Raw genomic sequence first — 27,675 nt, 5'->3', positions numbered from 1 at the left:
GTGATCCCCTGGACTATACAGTCTATGGAATTCTCCAGGGGATTCTCCCTTTTCCAGGGAATCTTCCCTACCCAGAGATTGAACCCAGATGTTCTGCATTGCAGGCAGATTATTTACTAGCTGAGCCACCAGGGAAGCTCTATGATCCAATGGATGTTTGCAATTTGATCTCTGGTTTCTCTGCTTTTCCTAAATCCAGGTTGAACATCTGGAAGTTCTCAGTTCACTTGTTACTGAAGCCAACTGGAAGCATTTTGAGCATTAACTTGCCAATATGTGAAACAAGAGCAATCGTGTGGTAGTTTGAACATTCTTTGGCATTGCCCTTTGGGATTGGAATGAAAACTGACCTTTTCAGTCCTGTGGCCAGTGTCGAGAAATGTCTATTTATGTCTTCTGCCCATTTTCAGCTGAGTTCTTTTCTTTTGTTGTTGAGTTGTATGAACTGTTTGTATACTTGTAAATTAAACCCTTTTCAGTCTCATCATTTGCAAATATAGTCTGTAGGATGGGCTTCTGTCAGGGAGTGTTTGATGGGAGGATTCCTACGTGCTGTCTCTCATGAGCCCTTTGTCCCTCTTCAAGCGGAACAGCACGCTGCTCCCAGGGACGAGGTCATTGTGTGAGGCAGGCTTGGGTCTCCTTTAGTAAACATTCTCTTTTTGACAAAATTGCTTAGTCTTGCTCCCTTTTCTTGAGATATGGATTGTCTCCTGACCTTGTGACTAACCTTACCCCTTGTTCCCTTGGTAACGGTTGCTGTACATTTGGTTTTCTGATCTCTATCATTCCCAAAAGAAGTTTCTTGTACCACAGCCTATATATACTCATAGAAAAATCATTAAAGCACCTTTGCTCCATCAGAGCTTAGGTCCCCGTGTCTTTTCTGTTTCTCTCTTTCTCTCTCTCTCTTTTTTTCTGGCTGTTTCTCTGGAGCATGGAGACCCGTCATGCTCACTTTCCTGCCTGGGCTTCTAAGACCCTCTCCAGAAGGCACTTTGTGCCTTCACCCCCTCGAGGGGGCGCCTGGTGCCTTCATGAGCAATGCAAGTCCTGTGTCAAGGGCTTTATTGGTCCTCTGCGTAAACCAGGGACTATCAGCCTCTTTCTCTCTTTTACTTTCTTATTGTCGACTTCCTACCACCAGGTTCCGGTCCATTAAAGGACCCCAGCAGGCTTCCCTTGCAGCTCAGTGGTAAAGAATCTCCCTCCTAATGCAGGAGTTATGGGTTCAATCCCTGGGTTGGGAAAATCTGCTGGAGAAGGAAACAGCAACCCACCTCAGTGTTCTTGCCTGGATAATCCTATGGACAGAGGAGACTGGCAGACTACAACCATGGGGTCAAAAAAGAGTCAGACAGGGCTTAGCAACTAAACAGTAATATCTGTCTGTAGAATTTCTTTTCATTTTGTTTATGGTTTTCCTGCTGTGCAAAAGTTTGTAACTTTGATAAAGTCCCATTTGTTTATTTTTATTACTTTGGGGACTGACCTAAAAAATAACATTGGTAAGATTTAGGTAAGATTTACCTCAGACAATGTTTTGCCTATGTTCTCTTCTAGGAATCTTAGGAATTTCTAGGAGTGTTATGTTCAATCATTTTGAGTTTATTTTTGTGTATGGTGAGAGTGTATGTTTTAACTTTATTGATTTACATGTGGCTATCCAACTTTCCCAACACTACTTTCTGAAGAGATCGTCTTTTCCCTATTGTATCCCCCTGCCCTCATTTGTCAAAGATTAATTGACCATAGGGGTGTGGGTTTATTTCTGGGCTCTCTATTCTGTTTCATTGATCCATATGTCTGTTCTTGCACCACTATTTTGATTATGGTAGCTTTGTAGTATTGTCTGAAGTCTGGAAGGGTTATGCCTCTTGTTTTGTTTTGTTTTTTTCCCAGCATTGTGTTGGGAATTCTGGTTTTTTATGTTTCCATATAATTTTTTTTTCATTTATTTTTATTAGTTGGAGGCTAATTACTTTACAATATTGTAGTGGTTTTTGCCATACATTGACATGAATTAGCCATGGATTTACATGTGCTCCCCATCCTGATCCCCCCTCCCACCTCCCTCCCCATCCAGCTCTGTGAAAACTGTTATCAGTAATTTGACAGGGATCATGTTAAGTCCGTATGGGCTTCCCTTGTGGCTCAGATGGTAAAAAGTCTGCTTGCAATAAAGGAGACCTGAGTTTGATCCCTGGATCAGGAAAATCCCCTGAAGAAGGGAATGGCAACCCACTCCAGTATTCTTGCCTGGAGAATTCCATGGACAGAGGAGCCCAGTGGACTACAGTCCATGGAGATGTAAAGAGTTGGACACACACACACACATATTAAGTCTATAGATTGCTTTGGGTAGTATGGTCATTTTAACAACATTGCAATATTATTTCTTCTAAAACTGGGATATATTTCCATTTCTTTGAATCATCTTAAATTTCCTTTGTAAATGTTTTATAGTTCTCTGCATAGACGTCTTTCTCCTACTTGGTGAGGTTTATTAAGTGTTTATTTTTTTGACTTCTTTTTTTTTTTTTGGTTTACATTTCCTTTCTGATATTTCATTGTTACTGTAAAGAAATGAATTGATTTCTGTATGTTAATCTTTTATCCTGTTACCTTGTTGAATTTGTTGATCAGTTCTACTAGTTTTTGCATGGAGACTTTAGGGTTTTCTATATATAATATCATATCATCTACTTATAGTGATGATTTCACCTCTTCCCTTCCAATTTGGGCATATTTATTTATTCATTTTTCTGACTGTTGTAGCTGTCTTTCAATACTACATTGATAGAAGAAGTGAGATTGGGTCTTCTTGTCTCATTCTAGATTTTAGTGAGAATCTGGAATTTTTATCATTTAGTATTATATTGGCTGTGGGTTTGTCATAAGTAGCTTTTACTATCTTGAGATGCATTTCCTCTGTATCCACTTTGTTAAGAGCTTTTGTCATGAATGGATATTGAATTTTTTCAAAGGCTTTTTCAGCATGTATTGAGGTGATCATGTGATTTTTGTTTATGTAATGTATCACATTGAATTATTTGTGGATGTTTAATCCTCCTATGAATGTGGAATGTATCCTACTTGGTTTTTGTATGTGATCTTTTTTATGTGTTGTTGGATTCAGTTTGCTAATATTTTGTTGAGAATTTTTACATCTATATTTTTCAAAGATATTGGCCTGTAATTTTATTTTTTGGTGATGTCTTTGGTTTTGGTATCCTTGGGAGTGTTCCTTCCTCTTCAATATTTTGGAAGAGTTTGAGAAGGATTAGTATAAGTTCTTCTTTGAATGTTTGGCAGAATTTACCTGTAAAGTCATCTGGTTTTGGACTTTTATTTATAGGGAGTTTTTTCTTTTTAGTTTATTTTTATAATTGAAGGATATTTGCTTTACAGAATTGTGTTGGTTTCTGCCAAACCTCAACATGAATCAGCCATGGATATAATACATAGGTCCCCTCCCTCTTGAACCTCCCTCCCCATCCCACGCCTCTAGGTTGTTACAGAATTCCTGTTTGAGTTCCCTGAGTCATACAACAAATTGGCAATGGGAGTTTTTAAATTACAGATTCTATTTGACTTTTAATGATCAGTCTGTTCAAATCATGCATTCTTGATTCAATTTTGGTAAGCTGTGTATGTCTAGAAACTTGCCCATTTCTTCTAGCTTGTCAGATTTTTTACATATATATGTGTTCATAATATTTCCTTATTATTTTTTTTTTGTATTTCTGAAGTATCAGTTATGTCTCCTTCATATCTTATTTTGTTTATCTGAATTCTCTCCTTACCTTCTTGGTAAGCCTGGCCAGAGACTTGCCAATCTTGTTTATCCTTATAGATAACCAGCTCTTGGTTTTATTGAATTTTTTTCTATTTTTGATCTTAATTTATTTCCTCTCTGATCTTTATTATTTCCTTCATTCTGCAACTTGTGTTTTTGCTGATTCTTTTTCAAGTTATTTTAAGTGATAGGCTTGTTCATTTGAGATTTTTCCTGTTTTTTTGAGGAAGACCTGTTTCACTATGAACTTCCCTCTAAGAACAGTTTTTGCTGCACACCGTAGATTTTGTATGGCTGTGTTTTCATTGTCATATGTCTCAAAGTGTTTTAAATTTTCTCTTTGATTTCATCATTGACTTGATAGTTTTTTAGCATGATGTTTTTAGTCTCCATGTAATTGCTTTTTTCTCATTTCTTTTTCTGTGGTTGATTTCTAGTTTCATACCATTCTGATCAGAAAAGATGCTTGCGATAATTTGTATACTCTTAAATTTGTTGATGATTGTTTTGTACACTAGTAAGTGGTCAATCCTAGAGAATCTCCCATGTGCACTTGAAAAGAATTTGTATTTTGCTTTTTTGGATGTAATGTCCTGAAAATATAATTAGGTCTAACTGTTCTATTGTATCATTTAGAATCTGTTGCCTTACTGAATCTCTGTCTCTAAGATCTGTCCATTGATGTAAGTGAGGTGTTATGATCTCCTACTATTTACTGTGTTGCTTTCAGTTTATCCCTTTATGTTTATTAGTATTGTTTCATATATTTGGGTACTCATATTAGGTTTATATTAATCAGCATAAAATCCTCTTCTTGTATTGATTCTTTTATCATTATATAGTGTCCTTCTTTATCTTTCCTTATGGGCTTTGTTTTAAAGTCTATTTTGTCTGACATGAGTACTGAAACCCCTGATCTCATCTCATTTCTGTTCGAAACATCTTTTTCCATTTCATCACTTTTAATCTTTGTGTGTCCTTTGCCCTAAAGTGGATCTCTTGTAGGCAGCACTTTGTAGACTCTTGCTTTTTCTTTCTTTCTTTCTTTCTTTCTTATCCAATATGCTATTCTGTGTGTTTTGCTTGGAGCATTTAGTACATTGACATTTAAGGTAATTATTGATAGGTATGTATTTATTGCCATTTTGAGCTTTGTTTTTCCATCAACTTTACATTTCTTCTCTGTCCCTTTTTTCTTTTGTGGTTTAATGATTTTCTTTTGTATTATACTTATATTCTTTTCTTTTTGGTTTTAGTGAATTTATTGTATATTTTTGATTTTTGATTACCCTGTTTTTCGATTATGTTAATCCCTTACTATATCTACTTGCCCTAGACTGTTAGTCATATAGTCTCAAACACATTCTAGGGAGGAAAATACCCTGTATTTTCTTACTCCCTCCCCCCCATATTTTATGATTTTGATGTCCTCTCTTATATCTTTATGTTCGTCCTTTTGCTGTTTATTGTGATTATCATTACTTTCACAGAAAATTTGATTTTTTTAATCTTTTTACTGACTTAAGTGATTTATTTTCCAATTGTAATTTTCTCTTCCCTGTAAATTCTTTCTTATTTTATATTTAGAGAAAGACCTTTCAGTATTTCCTTTAGAATAGTTTTGCTTGTCTGAGAAATTCTTTATCTCTCTTCCTATTCTAAATGATAACCTTGCTGGTAGAGTATCCTAGGTTGCAGATTGTTCCCTTTCAGGATTTTGAGTGTATCTTGCCCACTCCATTCTGGCCTACAACATTTTTGAGGAGAAGTCACCTGATAGTCTTATGGGGTTTCCCTTGTAATAAACTCTTTTGTTTTTATCTTGTTGCCTTTAGAATACTCTCTTTAACTTTTCCAAGCTTTAATTATAATATGTCTTGTTGTAGGTCTGTTTGGGACCTTCTCTGCTTCCTCGATATTTGTTTCCTTCTTTAGGTTTAGGAAGTGTTCAGTCATTATTTATTTAAATATATTTTTGATCTCTTTTTCTCTTTCTCTTCTGGAATCCCTGTTAAGCATAGGTCTGCATGCTTTATATTATCTCATAGATCTTTCATATTGCTTTAACTTTCTTTTTATTAATTTGGCTTTCTATCTTCTGTCCTTATTGGGTGATTTCCATTATTCTATCTTTCAGGTCACTTGTTCATTCTTCTGCATTATTCATTCTGCTATCCATTGCCTTCAGCTCAGCTTCTGTCTCTGCAAATGAATTTTCTAATTTTTCTTGGTTCCTATTATAGTTTCTAGTTCCTTTTTTTTCCCACAATAGTCTGAATTTCTCTTGATACACTTTCTTAATTCCTTCAGTATTCTCATTGTCTCCTTTTAGAAACCAGTGTATTAGACTGAAGAGGTCTGTTTCACCATTTGTTCTTTCAGGGGAACTCTCTTGGTCTTTTAACTGGGAGTAGTGCTTTTGCTTCTTCATTTTCCTTACATTTCTCCTACTCTGTGAGTTTAGGAGAAATAATTATCTACTATTCTTTTGGAGGGCTATTTATGTGTGGGGCTGTTCCTGTGTAGCTTGTTTAGGTTTAGTATATTTGACTCAAGGGCTGTTTTTAGTACAGTAGCCTGTCTTCTCTTTCCTCAGTGTGAGCTGATTGTTATCCCCTTGATAAGAGTTAAGCAGATGCAGTGACCAGTGCCCAGTCCTGGGGTTCTCAATGGTGGCAGTTTAGGCACACCCCTGGGCATGCAGTGGGAGTGGGTATACCTTGTGACCACTCCTGGAGTCTAGGAAGGAGACACTGGTGACCTGTGACCACTCTTGGCATCCCCCTTTGGAGCCAACGAAGGCAGTGTCCTGCCCTCTGTAGGCACGGGGGGAAAGGCTACAATCTTACCTCATTCTCCCCATGCCCTCCAAACGATGGTGACTGGCCTATGAGGTGGTCCAGGTTTCCTCTTCGTATAGCCACCAGCCACAGTTTCACAGGATTCCCACTCCCTCAGTCTGTCTCAACATAGTCAACCTCAGTCCTTTCCCCAGGTCTGATCCCTGAAGCCCAAGTTCCAGCATCCATCACCCTCCAGCACTGGCAGACGCGCGTGTCAGGCTGGGGAGTGCGGGGCAGGGCACCATCTGGGCAGTGTTCCCCCTGCTCTGGCTGCCACTGACAGGCTGCCGTGCCCTCCTCTGAGGCTCAGAAGCCCCGCTTCTGTCTACGCCAACCTTCCTGATGGTGAAGGGCTTCTCTAGGTGAAGGAACCTTTCCTCTTTCACAGCTCTTTCCCAGGGGCACAGCTTGTGACCCAACTCCTTTTTTTTTTTTTTTTTTTAATCTTTTTTCGTACCTGGTTACATGGAGATTTCCTTGGTCCTTCAGTAGTCTGAAGTCTTCTTCCAATGTTCAGTAGATATTCTGTGAGGATCGTTCTACATATAGATGTATTTTTGATATATTTGTGGGAGAAGGTGAGCTTCATGTCCTACTACTCTGCCATCTTGATCACTCCCTAAGTCTTTTACCCTTTATAATACCCCTTTCCTTGTTCTTCAGAGGTTTGGGATGCCAGCCCATGGAAAGAAAAATTAGCTCCAGATTCAGAGGCACTGCAAAATAAAATTGGGAATCCTTATGAAAGTGGATAAGGGGAGAAGTGTGATACAGTAGCAGGGAGGGGATGCATGAGTTGGGGGAAATGATAAGAAATAATGTCTATGAGAATAAAATCATTAGCAAAGCCATTTAAGTATTTTGTGCATGCCTGGAGCAAACGAGTTGGTACTAATTTGTATTTAGTTTATGTGCTCTGATAATACCAAGAGTAACTTGTGTTTATACAGTGACTTAAATACGTAGAAAGTAAAATGACCATTTCCCCAAGGAAGCTGGAAAACATCAATATTAAATAATCTGTTCATGTCCACATTGATTGTAATTAAACAAACCAGGCTCTTATATTTTCTTTATACCAAGCCCTGGTCTTCAGATGCCATATATTATGTGAAACTTCAGGCTAATTGTATCTATCCTGACAGAAATCTCTAACTCCCAGTTCATTTTGTTTGGTCAAAAGGATTATTAAACCCAAACTGTTAAGAACCTCAATTAGTTCTCTGGCATTCACTGTGCCTTAAATAAAGTTTTTTTTTTTTTTATTTTTTTGTTTTTTTATAGTCTTAGTTTTGGGGGTAGTTATCAGTAGAATTTAAATTCTATTTAGTTTAATTTAACCTATATTTACCCTAAAATAACTTTTTAATTTTTGTTCCCTTTTATGCAACTATTATTGATATTTAGTAAGAAAGGAAAAGAAATATCACTTGTTGATGTTCATCATGCACTAAATATCTTTCTGAATGATTTTGTAGACATAATTCAATATAATACTGTATCTCAAATAAGACATTATCTTCAGTTCAGTTCAGTCGCTCAGTCGTGTCCGACTCTCTGCGACCCCATGAATCGCAGCACGCCAGGTCTCCCTGTCCATCACCAACTCCTGGAGTTTACAATTCAATATATACTCAATAAGATTTTTAATAAATGACTGCCATATATCAGGTATTGTGCTAAGGTACAGAGATACAAAGAGAGAAAACATATTTGCTGTTTGTGTGGGGTTCTTTTCAATCAAGGAAAAGAGAGACAATGAAGATAAAGCTAAAATATTGCAGATGCTATGATCACAATATATAATTCATACATTCATTCATTGTGGTTTGTCAGGCACAGTTTTAAGTGCTGGGCAATGACACCTAATGACAGTGAATGAAACAGAAAGATCTCTTCCCACACAGAGCTGGCATTCAGGTATTCATCCTAAGGATCACAAAAGACAATCATTTGGGATCATAGAAATGGCTATTAGGAATCTTTGGAACATCAGTTATATATCAAAATGATTGAGTGAACCTCTGGGAGTAAAGCTACTTTTCAATCTGTAACCTCATATCCTTGAAGTAATGCACAGGGTAAGCCGTGGTGGCAGGTTTCCACTATCAGGGTCCTTTCTGAAACCAACTAGTTCCTAAAGCTGTCAATTTTCTCTACCTGCACCATCATGAAAGATAAATTCATTTAAGGCCAAATAAGGTAGAATGGTACAATTTGTCTCACTTGATTCAGTGGTAATGTCTTCAATTCTTTGGTGTATGTTAGATCAGAAGAGATTTTTCTTTCTTAAATGGAAGACTCTTAAGGATGTGAAACTAGTTTGCTCTGTTATTCAGTCTTTCAATTCTAGTATAATCCAAATGTGCCTTTATCCTTCTTTTTCTTTCCTTGTGCAAAAAGATATCACCTATAGGTTTTCCATGTTAATATTATGATAATTTAATAATTTAAGAGAAACCATATCTTCATAAATTGTCATTATTAATATTGTCTCTTAAGAGGCTGGATATTCTCAATGAGCAAAAATATCTGCTTGCATCCTCAAGTTATGTTTTGAAATCAAGCAAGATTACTAGTTAATGTGGAACACACATTGAAAATATCAAATGCCCAAACCCTGTGAACTCCTATAACTGATTTTATTCATATTGTTAATTTCACTGAACAGAGAGCTACAGAGAAAGCTCTTTTGTTGCAGCCTTTATAAAAATCACTTATTTCTTTACATAGTTGTCATTTTTTATTATATTTTTTATTAGATGTTTTTCTAAAAGTATTGAGTCTACTTTATTTAGTCAGTAAACAATTACTGAGTGTCAGAACTATGCTGGGTTATAATGAAATTGACATATAAAATCATTCACATCAAATGAAGGTGAGAGGAAATAAAGATCACTATGTTAAAGGTTGGTATTAATAATTCTGTGACAGACATATTTTATACTACAGTTATGATTCTAATCTACTTTTCATTTTCTTAGCACATAACCTCTCTACAGTGCTTCTGAAACATTAAGATATAAGGAATAGTCTGACTAGCATGTTGAAATTGTGATTCCTGGGCCCTAGAGAAATTCAGAAGGTCTAGGAATCTGCATTTTCACAAAACCCAGGTTCTTTGGAAGCTGGTGATCCTTACCTTAGACTTCACTTGGAGAAAGAGTTCCTTTGTGGCCTTTCCTTTTGCAGAGGCTTTCCCAGGCAAAGATTCCATGAGGTCTCTTTTCAGTCTTCCACCTACTTATCTTAATGCCATGCTGTCAGGATTGTCAGTTGAGATTTACCAGGTTCATTTCAGTATGTTGACAGCTGTAGTTAGGCTGAGAAGCGGTGAGGCAATAGTCAATGGTGTCAAAGTCTGCCTCTAATGGTGGGGCTATCTGGAAGATGATGGAAGGCCCCCCATGGCATGATAAGAGAATGCTTTTTAAAGAAGTTTAAGCACCAGCTAGGAACTGCTTACCTGTTGGGGAGTACTTTACAAGTATTAATTATTTAACTCTCATGAAAAAAATCTATAAAGCAAGTACTACTATATGTTCATTTCCCATGAGGACATTGAGGCAAAATAACCCAGCATCACAAAGCTATTATACTATGTGGTAGAGCAGGGATTTGAACTCAAGTGGTCTGATTCTAGGATTTGGTAACATAATTTCTATATGCCTTTCCCTTAGTCAAAGGAACATCCTTTGATCCTTTTGCTACCAAGATTCATATCAGAATGACTTCCAGTAAGTTACGTAAACAGATAGAAAAACAAACAAAAATCATCTCAAAAGGAAAACAATACAAACATTACATAGGATAGATTTTAGTGTATTTTCAGATCAAAGGTGTATTTCAGCTTCAAATTACAGGAATACTCTAGTAAAGCAAAAAGACCCCAGTAGACACATAACAGTGTAGGGTAACATATTTCATATTCTCAGAAGAGAAGATAATTCCTTTTACAATTTTTTTTCCCTTGAAACACAGGATATTCCATTAAGAGCATGAATTTTTGAGTCAGAAAGATCAGGCTTCTAATTCTTACCTGTCACTTACTTGCTTGATGATCTATGGCACTTTGCTTACCGTAACTCTCAGCTTCTATGGAATGAACATGCCAATACAAGGTTTGGTGAATATTAAATGAGATAATTGTGTGAAGTGTCTTGTGTCAAATGGCTTGACAGCGTTGAGAAGGTTGCATTCTTTCAACAATCAGTTTCTATTTACTGGTGGTATTATTATCAGCAGTGGGTTTCCTTGGTGGCTCAGATGGTAAAGAATCTGCTTACAATGCAGGAGACCTGGGTTTGATCCCTAGGTTGGGAAAATTCCCTGGAGAAGGAAATGGCAACCCATTCCAATACTCTTGCCTGGAGAATCCTATGGGCAGAGAAGCCTGGTGGGCTACAGTTCATGGGTTTCCGAAAGAGGCAGATATGACTGAGTGACTAACACACGGTAATAATAAATTTAATAGTCTTAGTAGAATGTATTAGAATATTTTTGGTGGAAAGATTTTAAAAGTTGAATTGATGGCGAATCTTCCTTTTGACATCATGATTATAAAATGTTTCTATTGTGCCTTTGAGATGTTCTGATCTATGATTGGCCTACTTATCTTTACCAGGTGATCAAACCAACACCCCTCAACTGCTAGCCCTGGCCTCACGCCTGCGGGAGAGTGCTGAATTCTTTCAGTCAGATGAGATGCGTCCTGCTAATGACCCCAAGGAAAGAGCTCCCATCCGTGTGCGGATGCTGAATGACATTCTCCAGGACATGGAGAAGAGCTTCCTAGTGCAGCATGCACCCCCAGGGTTTTACAGGTAGGAAGTTTGCTCACATTTGGTATTTTCATGCCTCTTAATGAAATATTTGTGTTTAACTTTCAGAATATGATATGTACCTTCTGTGAACATAAGACTGTTTTTTTGTTTGTTTGTTTGTCTTTAATGTGAAGTAGTTATTTTATCTACAATTTGAGGCTCATTCTCCGCTCAAAGCAAAGTTCAACTGCATATACGGTGAATAAAGAAAACTTTATATCTGTAGATATTGATATTATTTGTAGATATGGATATTATCTATATCTATGAAACTACTAGTTGGGCTTCCCAGATGATGCTAGTGATAAAGAACCTGCCTGTCAATGCAGGAGACATAAGAGACAAGGGTTTGATCCCTAGGTTGGGAAGATTTGCTGGAGAGAGAATGGCAACACACTCCAGTATTCTTGCCTGGAGAATTCCATGGACAGAGGAGCCTGGCGGGCTATAGTCCATGGGGTTGCGAAGAGTCGGACATGATTGAAGTGATTTAACAGACCATAGCACATGATACTAGTTAGCGGTATCATCTAGAAAATGACTAGGAATTTTTACATTAAATTCAATATGAATCAAATGAGGTATAGCTACTGAAAAACTAAATGTATTGTAGGTTGCATTGGGAGAAGTACTGAATCAGGAGATAAGCCTATGTTTTTATCCTAGTAAGTCCATGTTTACAACTTTGTGTTTAATTCTAGAAACTATTTACATTTTAAGAGGGAATTAAATATGTTTAATAACCAACTCAATAGACATGAATTTGTGCAAAGTCCCAGAGATAGTAGAGGACAAAGGAGCTTGGCGTACTACAGTCCATGGGGTTGCAAAGAGTTGGACATGACTTAGTGACTGAACAACAACAGCAAAATTTTCAGGGGGAGAGGAATTTATAGGAATGTTGCAAAAACCAGGTTATGGGACATATTTGGTTAAATCACCACAACAGAGTGATTTCTGAAAATACTTTCACAATTTTAACAAATACTTTAATAAAACATTGTCATATTCAATTTAATCTCTTAGAGGATCACACAAGCACATACTTGTTTTTCTGGTTCTCAGAAATGGTAGAAATGAAACAAAGAGGGCAAGTACAGTTTCCAAAAATAAAGCATTTTAATTTTTTAAATTGGTAACATTCATTGACTACTTAATATGTCTTAGATACTATGTTAAACCCATTCCATGCATTAATTAATTTAATCCTGGCTAAATGGTCAATGCATCAGATATTCTTAGGGTCTCCATTTTACAGATGAGGAAACTGGGCTCAAGAATGCTAAATGACTTGCCAAAATAGTAAAGCAGATTTCAGAGAATATCCTGTCTCTCACTTTACTAATAAAATGTTTGTTTTTTTTTTTAATTTTACTTTATGTTGGAGAATAGTTGATTAACAGACTGTTCATTTCTGGTGTACATCAAATTGATTCAATCATATTTCAGTCACATCTTTTCCAAACTCTTTCGTACTTAGGTTGTTAGAGAGTATTGAGCACCGTGACCTAGGTTATGCAGTTTGTTCAGTAAATAAGTCAGTTTGTATCATTTTTTTAGATTCCACATTTAAGTGACATCATAGATATATGTGTTTGTCTGACATTTAAGTGAGTATGATAATCTCCAGGTACATCCATGTTGCTACAAATGGCATTATTTCAGTCTTTTTAATGGCTGAGAAATATTCCATTGTACATATGGACCACATCTTCTTTTTCTATTACTCTGTCAATGGACAGATGTGGTGGCTTCCATGTCTTGGCTATTGTAAACAACACTGCAATGAACATGGGGTGTGTGTATCCGTTCAAATCATGGTTTCTTCCAGATATATATGTTCAGGAGTGGGACTGCTGTATCATATGCTGGATCTATTTTTAGTTTCTTAAGGAACCTTCATATGGTTCTCTATAGTGTCTGAACCAATGTTCATTCCCACCAAGAGTGCAGGAGGGTTCCCTTTTCTCCACATCTTCTCCAGCATTGACTGTTTGTAGCTGTTTTGATGATGGCCATTCTGACCCGTGTGAGGTGATATCTCATTGTAGTTTTGACCTGCAGATCTCACTGTAGTTTGAAAAAGTTTGCAGCCCTGGGATCCCACTTGATCATGGAGTGTAACAATTTTAACATATTGTTGGATTCAGTTTGCTAGTATTTTGTTGAGGATTTTTATATCTATATTCATCAGTGATATTAACCTGTGCTTTTCTGTGGCATCTTTGTCTGGTTTTGGCATCAGAGTGGTGGTGGCTTCACAGAATGTGTTTGAAAGTGTTCCTTCCTCTGCAATATTTTGAAATACTTCAGAAAAAATAGCTGTTAGCTTCAGAAGGATAGGTGCTAAATCTCCTCTAACTGTGTGGTAGGACTTACCTGTGAAGCCCTCTGATCCTTGACTGTTGTTTCTTGGGAGGATTTTTGTTTTGTTTTGTTTTGTAATGTTCCCTGAACTCTATTATGATAACTTCTTTACAAATGTTTATCGCCAAATTTTCTCCTTGAAAAACATTAGTTATGAGTATAAAAACATACATTTATACCAAGTTCACTTTTGGGGCTTTTGGTTTTGAATTATTGTTGTTCAGTCATTGCAAGTTGTGTCACTCTCTGCAACTTCACGGACTGCAGCATCCCAGGCCTCCCTGTCCTTCACCATCTCCCAGAGTTTGCCTAAATTGACACCCATTGAATCGGTGATGCCATCCAACCATCTCACCCTTAATCACAAGTTCTCTTTCTGCCTTCGAACTTTCCAAGCCTCAGGGTCTTTTCCAATGAGTCAGCTCTTCACATCAGGTGGCCAAAGTATTGGAGCTTCAGCTTTAGCATCAATCATTCCAATGAATATTCAGGGTTGATTTCCTTTAGGATTGACTGGTTTGGTCTCCTTGCAGTCCAAAGGACTCCCACGAATCTTCTCCAGCACCAGAGTTCGAAGGCACCAATTCTTTGGTGCTCTGCCTTTCTTATGGTCCAACTCCCACATCTGTACATGTCTACTGGAAAGACCATGGCCTTGGCTATGTGACTTTTTTTTTTTTTTTGCTTTTTAATATGCTGTCTAGATTTGTCATAACTTTTCTTCCAAGGAGTAGGTATCTTTTAATTCCATGGCTGTAGTTACTTCTACAGTGATTTTAGAGCCTAAAAGAGGAAATATGTCACTGCTTCCACCTTTCCCCCTTCTATTTGCCATGAAGTGATGGGGCTGGATGCCATGGTCTTAGTTTTTTTGTTTGTTTGTTTGTTTGTTTTAGTACTGAGTTTAAAGCCAATGTTTTCACTCATCTTTCACCCTCATCAAGGGGCTCCTAGTTCCCCTTTGTTTTTTTCCATTAAACTGGCATATCTGAGGTTGTTGGTATTTCTCCCAGCAATCTTGATTCCAAATTGTAACTCTTCCAGCCTGGCATTTCCCATGATGTGCTCCCATAAGTTCAATAAACAGCGTGACAATAAACAGCTTTGCCATACTCCTTTCTCAATTTCGAACCAATCAGTTGTTCTAACTGTTGCTTCTTGACCCATATACAGGATTCTCAGGAGACAGGTAAGCTGCTGCTGCTGCTGCTAAGTCGCTTCAGTCGTGTCCGACTCTGTGCGACCCCAGAGACGGCAGCCCACCAGGCTCCTTTTCCCCTGGGATTCCAGTGTACAGCCCACCATCTGTCCAGTGTACACTTCAGTGTAGACCAGCGTACAGTGCTATGTACTCCAGTGTATGTCCAGTGTACACAGGGCAGTATGATGTGCAGTGTACACACAGTGTACATTGTCCTATGCCCACTGTAATATATGTCCAGTGTACATCCAGTGTCTTCTCTTCTCCAGGTCCATAAAATCCTAGGAATGGCTTTCAGAGTCATTCTTAGAAGAAATGGCAAAAAAACAGATAGTCAACAGATTCAAAGAAGGAAGGATAAAAGGAATAAAATTTAAGTGAACTGAAAACTGGATTGCTTGACACTGAATTCAAGTCAGTGATGTGCCAGAGCTCTCTTGTTCTGGCCCACACAAGAAACATTAAAAACATCAGGAATTTTGCCAGCTGATTGTCAAGCCCTTTGTAGCTTGAAGTTACCAAGCACTACACATCAGGACTTTGGGTTAGCAGGAAGTCTGTGTTCGATGGACAACTGACATCCCTGATTATGGTATAGTCAGTCCAAGCTCATGTCCATGCAACAGGTGATGCCACTGAAACTCCGGGATGCCAGTGTCTGGCAGTTCACGTCCTAAGTATCTCCCTGGTGTGTCCCTTTTCTCTCATCCTGCCATCTCTGTCTTACTTCCTATCTTGATGGTCTCTGTCCTAGATTACTGCTGTTGCCTCCCAGCCAACTCTATCACTGGAACAATATTCTTTTTAAATCTACCATTAGAGGGACTTCCCTGGAGGTCCAGTGGCTAAGACTCCGCACTCCCACTGTAGGGGTGCAGGTTCGACTCCTGGTCAGGAAACTAAGATCCTACATGCCTCAATGTGTCTCATGATTTCCTAAAGTCCATCAGGGTGGACTGGGCTCCCCTGGGATGCATGGAGCCTCCACGACTCATTCTGCATCTTGTTCCCAGGTAGCAGGAGCAGAAGCTGTCGCTGGGCCATCGGGTCACCGTGAGCACAAGTGGGGAGGCTCTTTAATCTACTCTTTGCCTCTCAGTTGCCATGAACACTTGAGAGCAGTGATCCTCTAATGTGTGCTTCCTGATTTCTGAGGCCTCAGAACAATGTCCAGTTTTTCCTGCCTGGTTCTCTCAGAGGTTCTTCAGGATTGTTGTAGACTGAGGTCCCCAAATCTGTCTGTGCTACTGGAGTTCCTTACACCTCTAGGAGCTCCACTAGCTTCCCACAGTAACTAGAGGAGAAAACCAGCAATATAAGATCTCTACCTTCAAGGAGTTTAATTCAAGAGGTAAAATATATAAATCATAATAAATTTCCTGAATATTTATGCAAAGTACTCAATGAATGCTACAGGTAAAGTGTGCTGTTGGGATTCACAGAAGAGAGAAATTACCTTCTGGCAGTCAGAAAATTTACAGAGGAAGGGAAAAATTTATCTGGTCTTCAGGGAATGGTAGGATACCCGATAAATTTGGGAGTGCTATAGACTGAATGTTTGTGTCCTCCCAAAATTTGTGTGTTGAGACCTAATGATAATATTTGGAGATGGGGCCTTTAGGAGATAATTAGGTCTTGAAAAGTGAAAGTGAAAGTGAAGTTGCTTAGTCGTGTCCGTGTACAGACCCATGGACTGTAGCCTACCATTCTCCTCCATCCATGGGATTCTCCAGGCAAGAATACTAGAGTGGGTTGCCATTTCCTTCTCCAGGGGATCTTCCTGACCCAGGGATCAAACCTGGGTCTCCCGCATTGCAGGCAGACACTTTAACCTCTGAGCCACATGAGGACTCTCGTAAGTGGGATTAGCACCCTTACAAAAGAACCCTCCTTCACCCATACCGCTACGTGAAGACAGAGTCATCTATAGTTCACCAAGCAACCTCTAGCCAGACATGGAGTCTGCTGGCACCTTGATCTTGGACTTCTCAGCCTCCAGAACTATGGGAAATAATATTTGTGATGTTTATAACTCACTCAGTATATAGTGTCCTGTTATAGCAGTCCAAACTAACTAACAAAGGGAAGGATAGAGTGAATAGAGAGACACAAGGAGAAGTTGTGTGTGGTGTGCTGGGGAGTGAAGCACAGAAAGTGGAGTCTTCTGAACTGCTCTTTGGTTCATGATTATGGAAACGTAGGAAGGAACCAAGTGATAGAGTTCCATGCATGCTCTGTTGAGAGCTTTGGGCTTTATTTTTTTACACAAAAGACACTATTAACAAACCTGTGTTAACTTATCTGGTCTTCCAAATAGGGTGCCCTGGAGCTGGGAAGTTAGGGAAACTGTGGATTTAAGAAACGCATGAAATGGTGAGAATATGATTTGGCATGTTGTTGTCAGGAATGAAAAGCAAATCCAATTTGGGAGATGGTTTTAAGGAAGAATGGGAAAATTTAACCAACCAGTGGCTGTGGGAATTTTATTTTAGGGTTCACATGGAGCTAGGCAAATGAACCAGGGTTGAGTATTAGAAAGAGTCTCCTATCTGCCCATTTCTCCAGCCAGTTAGTTAAGGCACTCAGTATCTTTGCTCTCCATGTAACTGTATGGAAATCTGTTAAGAAAAGTAACTTCCAAAGTCCTTTTCCTCTAAAAATCTGATTTAATGCACCTTCACTGCATTAACCCTCCCAAACTCTACAGTCAAGGGGAATCCTACCAATCCTGAGGAAGAGGTATAAGAAAGAACACAATGATAGACTGTAGTGGTGTAATGAAAAGGTGCTAAGAGCTCCAGAGGTACTGAGATTGGTAGGCAGTGGGGAGCAGACACAATGATGTATATGATCAGGGACCACCTAAGTGAAAGCGTGTTGAAAACTACAAAATATTGCAGAAATATTACTACTATCAAAATTCAGCAATTCAAGATCTTACTTGTTGCCCATGAGTAAGGAGGAGATTATGTATTTTCTTAAGACTTCTTAATCTTCTCTCTCCCTCCTTCTTTTTTAGAGTTCTAATTATAGCTCTAATATGGACTGCTTTCCTGCTCTAGGGAATCGGCATATCTGCAGATGATATATTGTGGCATCTGTGTTTTGTTGTTGGATTCCTTTTAGCTCCCTATAGTTCTCAGCAAAGGTGGACTAAGCAGTACAATCCAGTGATCTATACATTCTCCAATAAAATATATATTTGTAAAAAATAGAGTTGTTTTAGGTTTAGAGGAAAATTGAGCAGAAAGGACAGAGTTCTCATACAATCCTTCAGAGGCACAAACAGTTCCCTCAGCTCCCAACACATAGTTCCCTGTTATTAATATCTTATAGCAGTGTAGTACATGTGTTACAGTTGATGAAGCAATGTTGATGTATTATTAACTAAAGTTCATAGTTTATATTAGGATTCATTTTTGTTTGTTCTTTACATTCTATGGATTTTGACAAGTGTTTAATGGCACACAGCCACTGTTTCAGTATCATTGCAGTATCATACAGAATAGTTTCTCTGCCCTAAAAAATTCTGTGTTCCACCTATCCCTCCCTCCACCTCTGGCAATCACTGATCTTTTTACTGTCTCCAAGTCATATAGTTTCAATCATACAGCATGTAACCTTTTCATTTAGGCCTCACGACTAAGCAAAATGAATTTTTTTCTTCCACATTAATTTCTCTTTATCACTGAACAATATTCCATTGCACAGATGTACTAGTTTGTTAATCTATACATCAATTGGAGGACATTTTAGTTGCTTTCTAATTTTCACAATTATGAACTAAGTTGTAATGTACATCTGCAGGCAGGTTCTTGTGCAGATGTACATTTTCAACTCATTTGGGTAAATACCAAGAAGCACAACTGCTGGATCATATGATAAGCCTTTGTATAGTTTTGTAACAAACTGCCAAACTGCCTTCCAAACTGGCAGTACCGTGTTGCATTCCTACTAACAATAAGGAAGACTTTTGGTTGCTCCACTTCCTCATTAGCATTTGCTGTTGTCAGTATTGTGAAGTTCATTCATTATAGGAGATGGGTAATGTTATCCCATTGTTTTCAACTGAAATTCTCTAATGACATATGATGTTGAGCATCATTTTATATATTTACTTTTTATCTGTATACCTTCTTTGGTGAGGTGTTTGTTCATATCTTTTCCCTATCTTTTGAGTTATATGTTTCCTTACTGTTGAGTTTTTAAGATTTCTTTTTATATTTTAGATTCTAAAGCTTTATCAGGTATGAATGCTGCAAATATTTTTTTTAAGAGTGACAGTTGCAGAACAGAAGTTTTAAATTTTAATGAAATCTAACTTATCAATTTTTTTATCGATTATTCTTTTGGTATTATATCTAACAGCCCACCATCAAATCCAGAGTCACACCTAGATTTTTCTCCTATGTTGTCTTCTAGGTATTTTATAGTTGGTGTTTTATATTTAGGTCACTAATCCATTTCCAATTAATTTTTGTGAAAGGTATGAGATTACTGTCTAGATTCATTATTTTTGCATGTGGATATCTTGTGCCAGCACTATTTGTAGAAAAAAAAAAAACTATTCTTTCCCATTGAATTGCCTTTCTTCCTTTGCCATAAAACTTTGGATTATCTCTTGGGTAAAGATGTAAGAGCGGAATTGCTAATCCTATGATGAAACAGGAAGGCTCGAGAGAGGTGAAATTCTCTTCCCCAAGTTGCAATAATATCACAGTAATTACCCTTGGACAAAATCTTTCACCCTGGCAAAGCTTTTTGTCTGGAGATTAGGGCTTTTTGATAGAGAAGATTCTGGAGAATTTCCTGATATTTAACTTTTTCCTGCCACAACCACCAAGGGATTTTTCTCAGCTTCTTACATGATTTAGAATACCTCTACTGGAGATGGAAACAAGATGATGGAGGAGAAAGACAAAAGCTCACTTCATTTTTATGAAAACAGGAGAATCACTAACTGTTGAACAACCATCAGGAAAATAAAGGTTGGAACCTACCAAAAAAGATATCCTATATCCAAAGACAGGCAGCCATAAGTCGGTAGGAGAGGAGTAACTGCAATAAAATCAAATCTCATACTCACCAGGTGGGTGATGAACAAACTGGAAAATAATTATGCCACAGAAGTTCTCCCACAGGAGTGAAAGTTCTGAACTCCATGTCAGATTCCATGGCTTAGGGTTCTAGCAATAGGAAAAGGAGCTTCCAGGGAATTTGGCTTTGAAGACCGTGGTATTTGGTCACAGGAATCCCACAGGACTGGGGGAAACAGAAAGTCCACTTTTGGAAGGTCCACACAAAATCTCATGCACATAAGGATCCAGGGGAAAAAGAAGTAGCCTCATAAGAGCATGGGCCAGACCTACCTGCTAGTACTGGAGGATCTCCTGCAGAGGCACAGGGGTTAAATCTCACAAACTTTGTGTTATAGGGGGGGTCCCAAAGGAGAAAGAACCTGAGAAAATATGTGAAGAGATTATAAACAAAAGTCCCCCAGCATGGGATAGGAAATAGTCAACTAAATCCAGGAAGCAGAAAGTCCCAGACAGGATAAATACAAGAAGGAACATGCCTATATGCACAGTAATCAAACTGACAAAAACTAAAGGCAGGGCTACTGCCTCAGCCCCCATGGTGCTGAGCAACATCCAACAGCTGGTCAACAAGGCTCAGTAGTGGGACAACCAGGGCGCCGGGCATGTCATCCAGCTATGTGGGGTGGCTGAAGGGCATGTCCCTGCTAGTTCAGTTCAGTTCAGTTCAGCTCAATCATGTCTGACTCTTTGCAACCCCATGAATCGCAGCACGCCAGGCCTCCCTGTCCATCACAAACTCCTGTAGTTTACTCAAACTCATGCCCATCAAGTCGGTGATGCCATCCAGCCATCTCATCCTCTGTCGTCCCCTTCTCTTCCTGCCCCCAATCCCTCCCAGCATCAGGGTCTTTTCAGATGAGTCAACTCTTCACATGAGGTGGCAAAAGTATTGGAGTTTCAGCTTCAGCATCAGTCCTTCCAATGAACACCCAGGACTGATCTCCTTTAGGATGGACTGGTTGGATCTCCTTGCAGTCCAAGGGACTCTCAAGAGTCTTCTCCAACACCACAGTTCAAAACCATCAATTCTTCAGTGCTCAGCCTTCTTCACAGTCCAACTCTCACATCCATACATGACCACTGGAAAAACCATAGCCTTGACTAGACGGACCTTTGTTGGCAAAGTAATGTCTCTGCTCTTTAATATGCTATCTAGGTTGGTCATAATTTTCCTTCCAAGGAGTAAACGTCTTCTAATTTCAAGGCTGCAATCACCATCTGCAGTGATTTTGGAGCCCCCCAAAATAAAGTCTGACACTGTTTCCACTGTTTCCCCATCTATTCCCCATGATAGTTAGGGCCTGGTAAAATGTAGTCCACTGGAGAAGGGAATGACAAGCCAAATCAGTATCCTTGCCTTGAGAACCCCATGTACAGTATGAAAAAGCAAAAAGATATGACACTGAAAGAAGAACACATATTAGGTGTCTAATATGCTACAGAGGAAGAGCAGAGAAATAGCTTCAGAAAGAATGAAGAGGCTGAGCCAAAGCAGAAAGGATGCCCAGTTATGGATATGTCTGGTGGTGAAAGTACAGTTTGATACTGTAAAGAACAGTATTGTATAGGAACCTGGAATGTTAAGTCCATGAATCAAGGTAAATTGAATGTGATCAAACAGGAGATAGCAAGAATGATATTTTAGAAATCAGTAAACTAAAATGGACAGGAATGGGTGAATTTAATTCAGAAGACCATTATATCCACTACAGTGGGAAAGAATCCCTTAGAAAAAATGGAGTAGCCCTCGTAGTCAACAAAAGAGTCTGAAATATAGTACTTGGGTGCAATCTGAAAGATGACAGAATGATCTCTGTTTGTTTCCAAGGCAAACCATTCAATATCACAGTAATCCAAGTCTATGCCTCAACCACTAATGCCAAAGAAGCTAAAGTTGAATGGTTCCATAAAGACTTACAAGACCTCCTAGAATTAACACCAAAATAAATATGTCTTTTTCATTATAGGGGATTGAAATACAAAAGAAGGGAGTCAAGAGATACCTGGAGTAACAGGAAATTTTGACCTTGGAGTTCAAAATGAAGCAGGACAAAGGCTAGCAGATTTTTTCCAAGAGAATGCACTGGTCATAGCAATAATCCTCTTCCAACAACACAAGAGAAGACTCTACACATGGATGTCACCAGATGGTCGATATCAGAATCAGACTGATTACATGCTTTGCAGCTAAGGATGAAGAAGCTCTCTACAGTCAGCAAAAACAAGACTTGGAGCTGACTCACATCATCTGCTCCTTATTGCAAAATTCAGGCTCAAATTGAACAAAGTAGGCAAAACCACTAGGCCATCAGGTATGACCTGAATCAAATCACACATGATTATACAGTGGAAGTGACAAATTGATTCAAGGGACTAGATCTGGTAGACAGAGTGCCTGAAGAACTATGGACAGAGGTACATACCACTGTATAGGAAGCAGTCACTAAAATCCTACCCAAGAAAAAGAAATGCAAGAAAGCAAAGTGGTTATCTAGGAGGCCTTAGGGATAGCCAAGAAAAGAAGAGGAGTGAAAGGCATAGGAGAAAAGGAACTACATACCCAATTGAATGCAGAATTCCAAAGAATGGTAAGGAGAGATAACAAAGGCTTCTTAAGTGAACAATGCAAAGAAATAGAAGGAAACAATAGAATGGGAAAGACTAGGGGTCACTTTAAGAAAATTAGAGATGCTAAGGGAACATTTCATGCAAAGGTGGGCACAAAAAAGAACAGAACCAGTGTGGACCTAACAAGCAGAAGAGATTAAGAAGAGGTGGCAAGAATACACAGAACTGTACAAAAAAAGTCTTAATGACCCACATAACCATGATGGTGTGATCACTCACCTGGAGCCAGACATCCTGTAATGTGAAGTCAGATGGGCCTCAGGAAGCATCACTACGAGCAAAGCTAGTAGTGGTGATGGAATTCCAGTTGAGCTATTTCAAATCCTGAAAGATGATGCTGTGGAAGTGCTACACTCAATATGCCTGCAAATTTGGAAAACTCAGCAGTGGCCACAGGACTGGAAAAGGACAGTTTTCATTCCAATCTCAAAGAAGGGCAATGTCAATGAATGTCCAAAGTACCACACAAATGTGCTCATTTCATATGTTAGCAAGCTAATGCTCTGAATCCTTCAGGTTAGGCTTCAACAATATGTGAACCCAGAGCTTTCAGATGTACAGGCTGGGTTTAGAAAAGGCAGAAGAACCAGAGATCAAATTGCCAACATCCATTGGATCAGAGAAAAAGTAAGGGGATTAAAAAAAAAAAATCAACGTCTTCTTCACTGACTATGCTAAAGCCTTTGACTGTGTGGATCACAACAAACTGGAAAATTCTTCAAGAGTTGAGAATACCAGACCACTTTACCTGTCTCCTGAGAAAACTGAATGCAGGTCAAGAAGCAACAGTTAGAACCATATGTGGAACAACAGACTGGTTCAAAATTTGAATAGCAGTATGTCAAAGCTGTATATTGTCACCTTGCTTATTTAACTTCTATGCAGAGTACATCATGAGGAATGCAGGGCTGGATGATGCACAAGCTGGAATCAAGATTGCCAGGAGAAATATCAATAACCTCAGATATGCAAATGATACCACCGTTAATTGCAGAAAGATAAGAGGAACAGTAGAACCTCTTGATGAAAGTGAAAGAGGAGAGTGCAAAGCTGGCTTAAAACTCAACATTCAAAAAACTAAGATCATGGCATCTGGTCCCATCACTTCAAATACAAGGGCAAATAGAGGGGGAAAAGTGGAAACATTGAGTGATTTTATTTTTGGGGGCTCCAAAATCAGTGGAGAGTGACTGCAGCCATGAAATTAAAAGACGCTTGCTCCTTGGGAAAAAGGTATGACAAACCTAGGAAGAGTATTAGAAAGCAGAGACATCACTTTGCCATGAAAGGTCTGTATAGCCAAAGCTATGGTTTTTCCAGTAATCATGTATGGATGTGAGAGTTGGACTATAAACAAAGCTCAGCACCGAAGAGTTGATGCTTTTGAACTGTGGTGTTGGAGAAGACTCTTGAGAGTCCCTTGGACTGCAAGGAGATCAAACCAGTCCATCCTAAAGGAAATCAGTCCTGAATATTCATGGGAAGGACTGATGCTGAAGCTGAAACTCCAATACTTTGGCCACCTGACATGAAGAACTGATGCATTTGAAAAGACCCTGATTCTGGGAAAGATTGAGGGCAGGAGGAGAAGGGGACAACAGAGGATGAGGTGGTTGGATGGCATCACTAACTCAATGGACATGTGTTTGAGTAAACTCCGGGAGTTGGTGATGGACAGGGAGGCCTGGCGTGCTGCAGTCCCTGGGGTCACAAAGAGTTGAACATGACTGAGTGACTGAACTGACTGAACATTGCTCCCAGCAAAAAAAAATGATTGGCAAACATTTTCTATTAATTGGCAATTCCAATATATGAGTGCAAAATTTATCAGTGTGACCTTATATTCCATTATCCCAATTCATACACTGGATAAATCATCTGCATAAAATTCCATGTTTAGTCTCTTTATACATTTAAGGAGACAGCACTTAAGTAGTAAAGTTACTAAAGGTTTCCCTCTCTCCCTCCCCATTATGTGTTATATACACACACACACACACACACACACACACACACACACACACACTTGCCTGCACTATTTACAGGGATCAGGTGGTATTATCAGGTTATTTTACCAAAGGATAGAAAATTTGGTGTTGCTCTGGTGAGGAGAAGCAGAGACCCACCCACTGCATTTGTATTGCACTGGTTTTGATTGGAAGGTATGGGGAACTGAGAAGGAAGCCAACAGGAGTCAGTGTTTAATGCTGACTGCCAAACAGAAATAGGATGCTAGGAAAGTGAATATCCTCAAGCACCACCATTCAAAATAAATTAAAGGCTAATTATTTCCTTTAAAGCAAAACTACTGGTTTGCTGCAGTATTGTCCTATTGTTATTTCTAAATACAGGGTATTTCAGCTACACCCTAATCTGTTGCTGTTCAGTTGCTAAGCAATGCCCAACTCTTTGCAACACCCTGGATTATAGCCCACGAGGCTCCTCTGTCCATGGGGTTTTTCCAGTCAAGAATACTGGAGTGGGTTGCCATTTCCTTCTCCAGGGGATCTTCTCAGATCAGGGATTGAAAGTGTGTCTCCTGCATTGGCAGGCGGATTCTTTATCACTGAGGCACCTGGGAAACCCCTATATAATCTTTTAGGAGCTCTCTAAGCAACTACCTTTATAATAATGCTTTAAGAAGATGCTTCTGTGTTCCAAACAATGGTTTTAATCAGGAGTTTTGGGAAAACACCCATTTGAAATTTGAATGACAGCCTGTGCATGTGTGTAGGTCTCTGGCTTTGTGTCCTGAAAGCAGCTTCATAATAAGAGAAATCCTTTCCAGGCTAGCCAGAATGGCCTTGGGGAAAGTTCAGAGGACAGTTTCAAGTCAATCTATGCCAAGATAATTTTTGTTAGCATCCTTTAAAGCAGGAAAATAGCAATGTAAATATCAAGATGCTTCTGTCTTGAGACAAGAATAAACAGAGCAAGCAATCCATTAAAAGTACTTTTCAAACACATAATCTCCCAAAACTTTGCTTTTGAAGGATCGTAGATCTGGCTTACACTTGGGCAATCAATGACAGTAGAAAAAACTATTAAAACAGTTTTTCAGGGACTCTATGATCAGGTTTTCAGCTACATGCTCCAGACATACATTTGATTTTAGGAATTTTAAGACACCGAGACCCAACCTCATTCGCCCTCAAATATTTCAGGATAACAGTGATCTCATTACACAGTTTTCATGGTGTTTTAATTAGAGTTAGTTATATAAGTACTAACAGAACCTCGTGTTAAATGTTTGATTGGAATAATAACCACTTTGTTCCAGTTGTACTTTTTCTTTCAGCAAGGTGTGGGTGGTATGAATGGAGCTAAAATCCCACTATTGTTTCTCTTGTCATTAATTCTATCAGCAATGCCTCTGATTTTTTTAGACTATGAGAAAAATAACTAGTGATTAAGAATTACCATAATGCTTTTAAAATATTTATAATAGCAGCTACTTGCACAAAAGAATCTATATATGAACACACTTTTATAATCTACACAATAAAGAAGACCTGATCATTATATACATCCCCTTTTACCCTTTTATGAATAAATATATGTACTAGCTTGGTAATTATGTATCCCTTTCATATTTTTTAAGTTTCTACTGAAAGGAGTAAAAAAATTTTTAAAAGACCCACAAATTTTAAAAGAACCTAATTAACATACTGAAATGCCAGCCTTTTTTTTTACCCCCAGTAACTCATTTTGTTATTATTAAAACAAAGAGCGTATCCCATTGTGACAGATAATGTTCACTGCAATTTGATTAGACATTGAAACACTTGCTTAAAAAATTTCAATTGACAATGACTACATTATCAGGCTAATTAGTCTGAGATCCAGCCTGCTAGTTTCAAAATAGAAATCCATGTGTGCTCAACTGGTGGGATTTTATAAAAATATCTCTTTCAGGTTTGAGGTTTTATTCCATCTAAAGTGAGAAAAATTTACTGGTGTGCTTTTACAAGTCAAGACACATTGCCTTGGGTGTCTCAGGGTGAGCTGTGACTTCATGGTGTATTTAATAACATTAAGATGAGTAGTAACTATAGTATTTTTCACACAGAAGGATTAACTTTGTACCAGGCACTAAGCTGAACATTGTCATATATTTATTTGTAACACTTCTAACAAAATTGCAAGATTGGTCTCTTGTCCCCTTTATATGGTTAAGAAAACTGAAGCATAGGAAAGGTTAATGTGTGGCAAAAAAGGGATTTGAACCTGGCTTGTTTTATTGAAAAGCACTGTTCTGTCTACTAGATAGTACTGCATATATTTGATCCAAATTATACTTGGTGTGCTCAGAAGTCACTAATAAATTTAGTTAGATTCTAGTGCAAATGTAGCCGTGTGTGAAATAGGTCCAATTTGCATAAAGACTTAAGTTTCATTTGTTCTACATTTGCAGAATTATATCCTCTAACCCTGATGGTTGTCAAAGGACAATTGTTAAACATCAAATTTATCCCTAGTTCTGGGGGCAGGCAGGGGGAAGATGCCCTATTGTCCAAGTAAATCAAGTTATCTTGACCCAAAATATTGACTAATCTATCATGTTTTCATAAACCTTAGATGCAATTAAAAGAGGGACTTCTGTCTGCTAATGTCATAGTTACAAATGTTTTTATATAAATAATTGTATAACATAGAGGAGGAATCACTAGAATAGGAATTTAGAGACATGGGTTTAGATTTAAAAGGGCCACTAACCAAATAATCCTATAAGTCACTTAAATTTCCATGACATTCATTCTTTTAATCAATTAAGTAAGAAAAAACAAACTATCTAAGATAATGGAGATATCAGTTGAGAAAGTATTTATAGCATTCTGATTTTTTTTTTAAATAATTTTTGAAATAATTATTTCAATGAGGGAAAAAATAACAAAATCTAGATGCTTCAAGAAAC

General features: G+C 38.3%; 1 protein-coding gene across 8 annotated transcripts in view; it reads left to right on the top strand.

Moving 5' to 3' along the window:
* The window catches only part of NAALADL2 (N-acetylated alpha-linked acidic dipeptidase like 2), a 1,484,447-nt gene that overhangs the window by 1,393,692 nt on the left and 63,080 nt on the right, over positions 1–27,675 (top strand). For all 8 annotated transcript variants that reach the window (XM_043473697.1, XM_043473696.1, XM_043473703.1 and 5 more), the window contains one exon: positions 11,267–11,465. In XM_043473697.1, the coding sequence (XP_043329632.1) occupies positions 11,267–11,465 (199 nt within the window). The remainder of the gene's footprint in view (positions 1–11,266; positions 11,466–27,675) is intronic.

Source organism: Cervus canadensis, chromosome 7 (assembly GCF_019320065.1).
Source record: "Cervus canadensis isolate Bull #8, Minnesota chromosome 7, ASM1932006v1, whole genome shotgun sequence".
In the NCBI taxonomy this organism is placed as follows: domain Eukaryota; kingdom Metazoa; phylum Chordata; class Mammalia; order Artiodactyla; family Cervidae; genus Cervus; species Cervus canadensis.
Note: the sequence above shows the minus strand (reverse complement) of the source record. Positions and strands in the feature narration are given on the sequence as shown.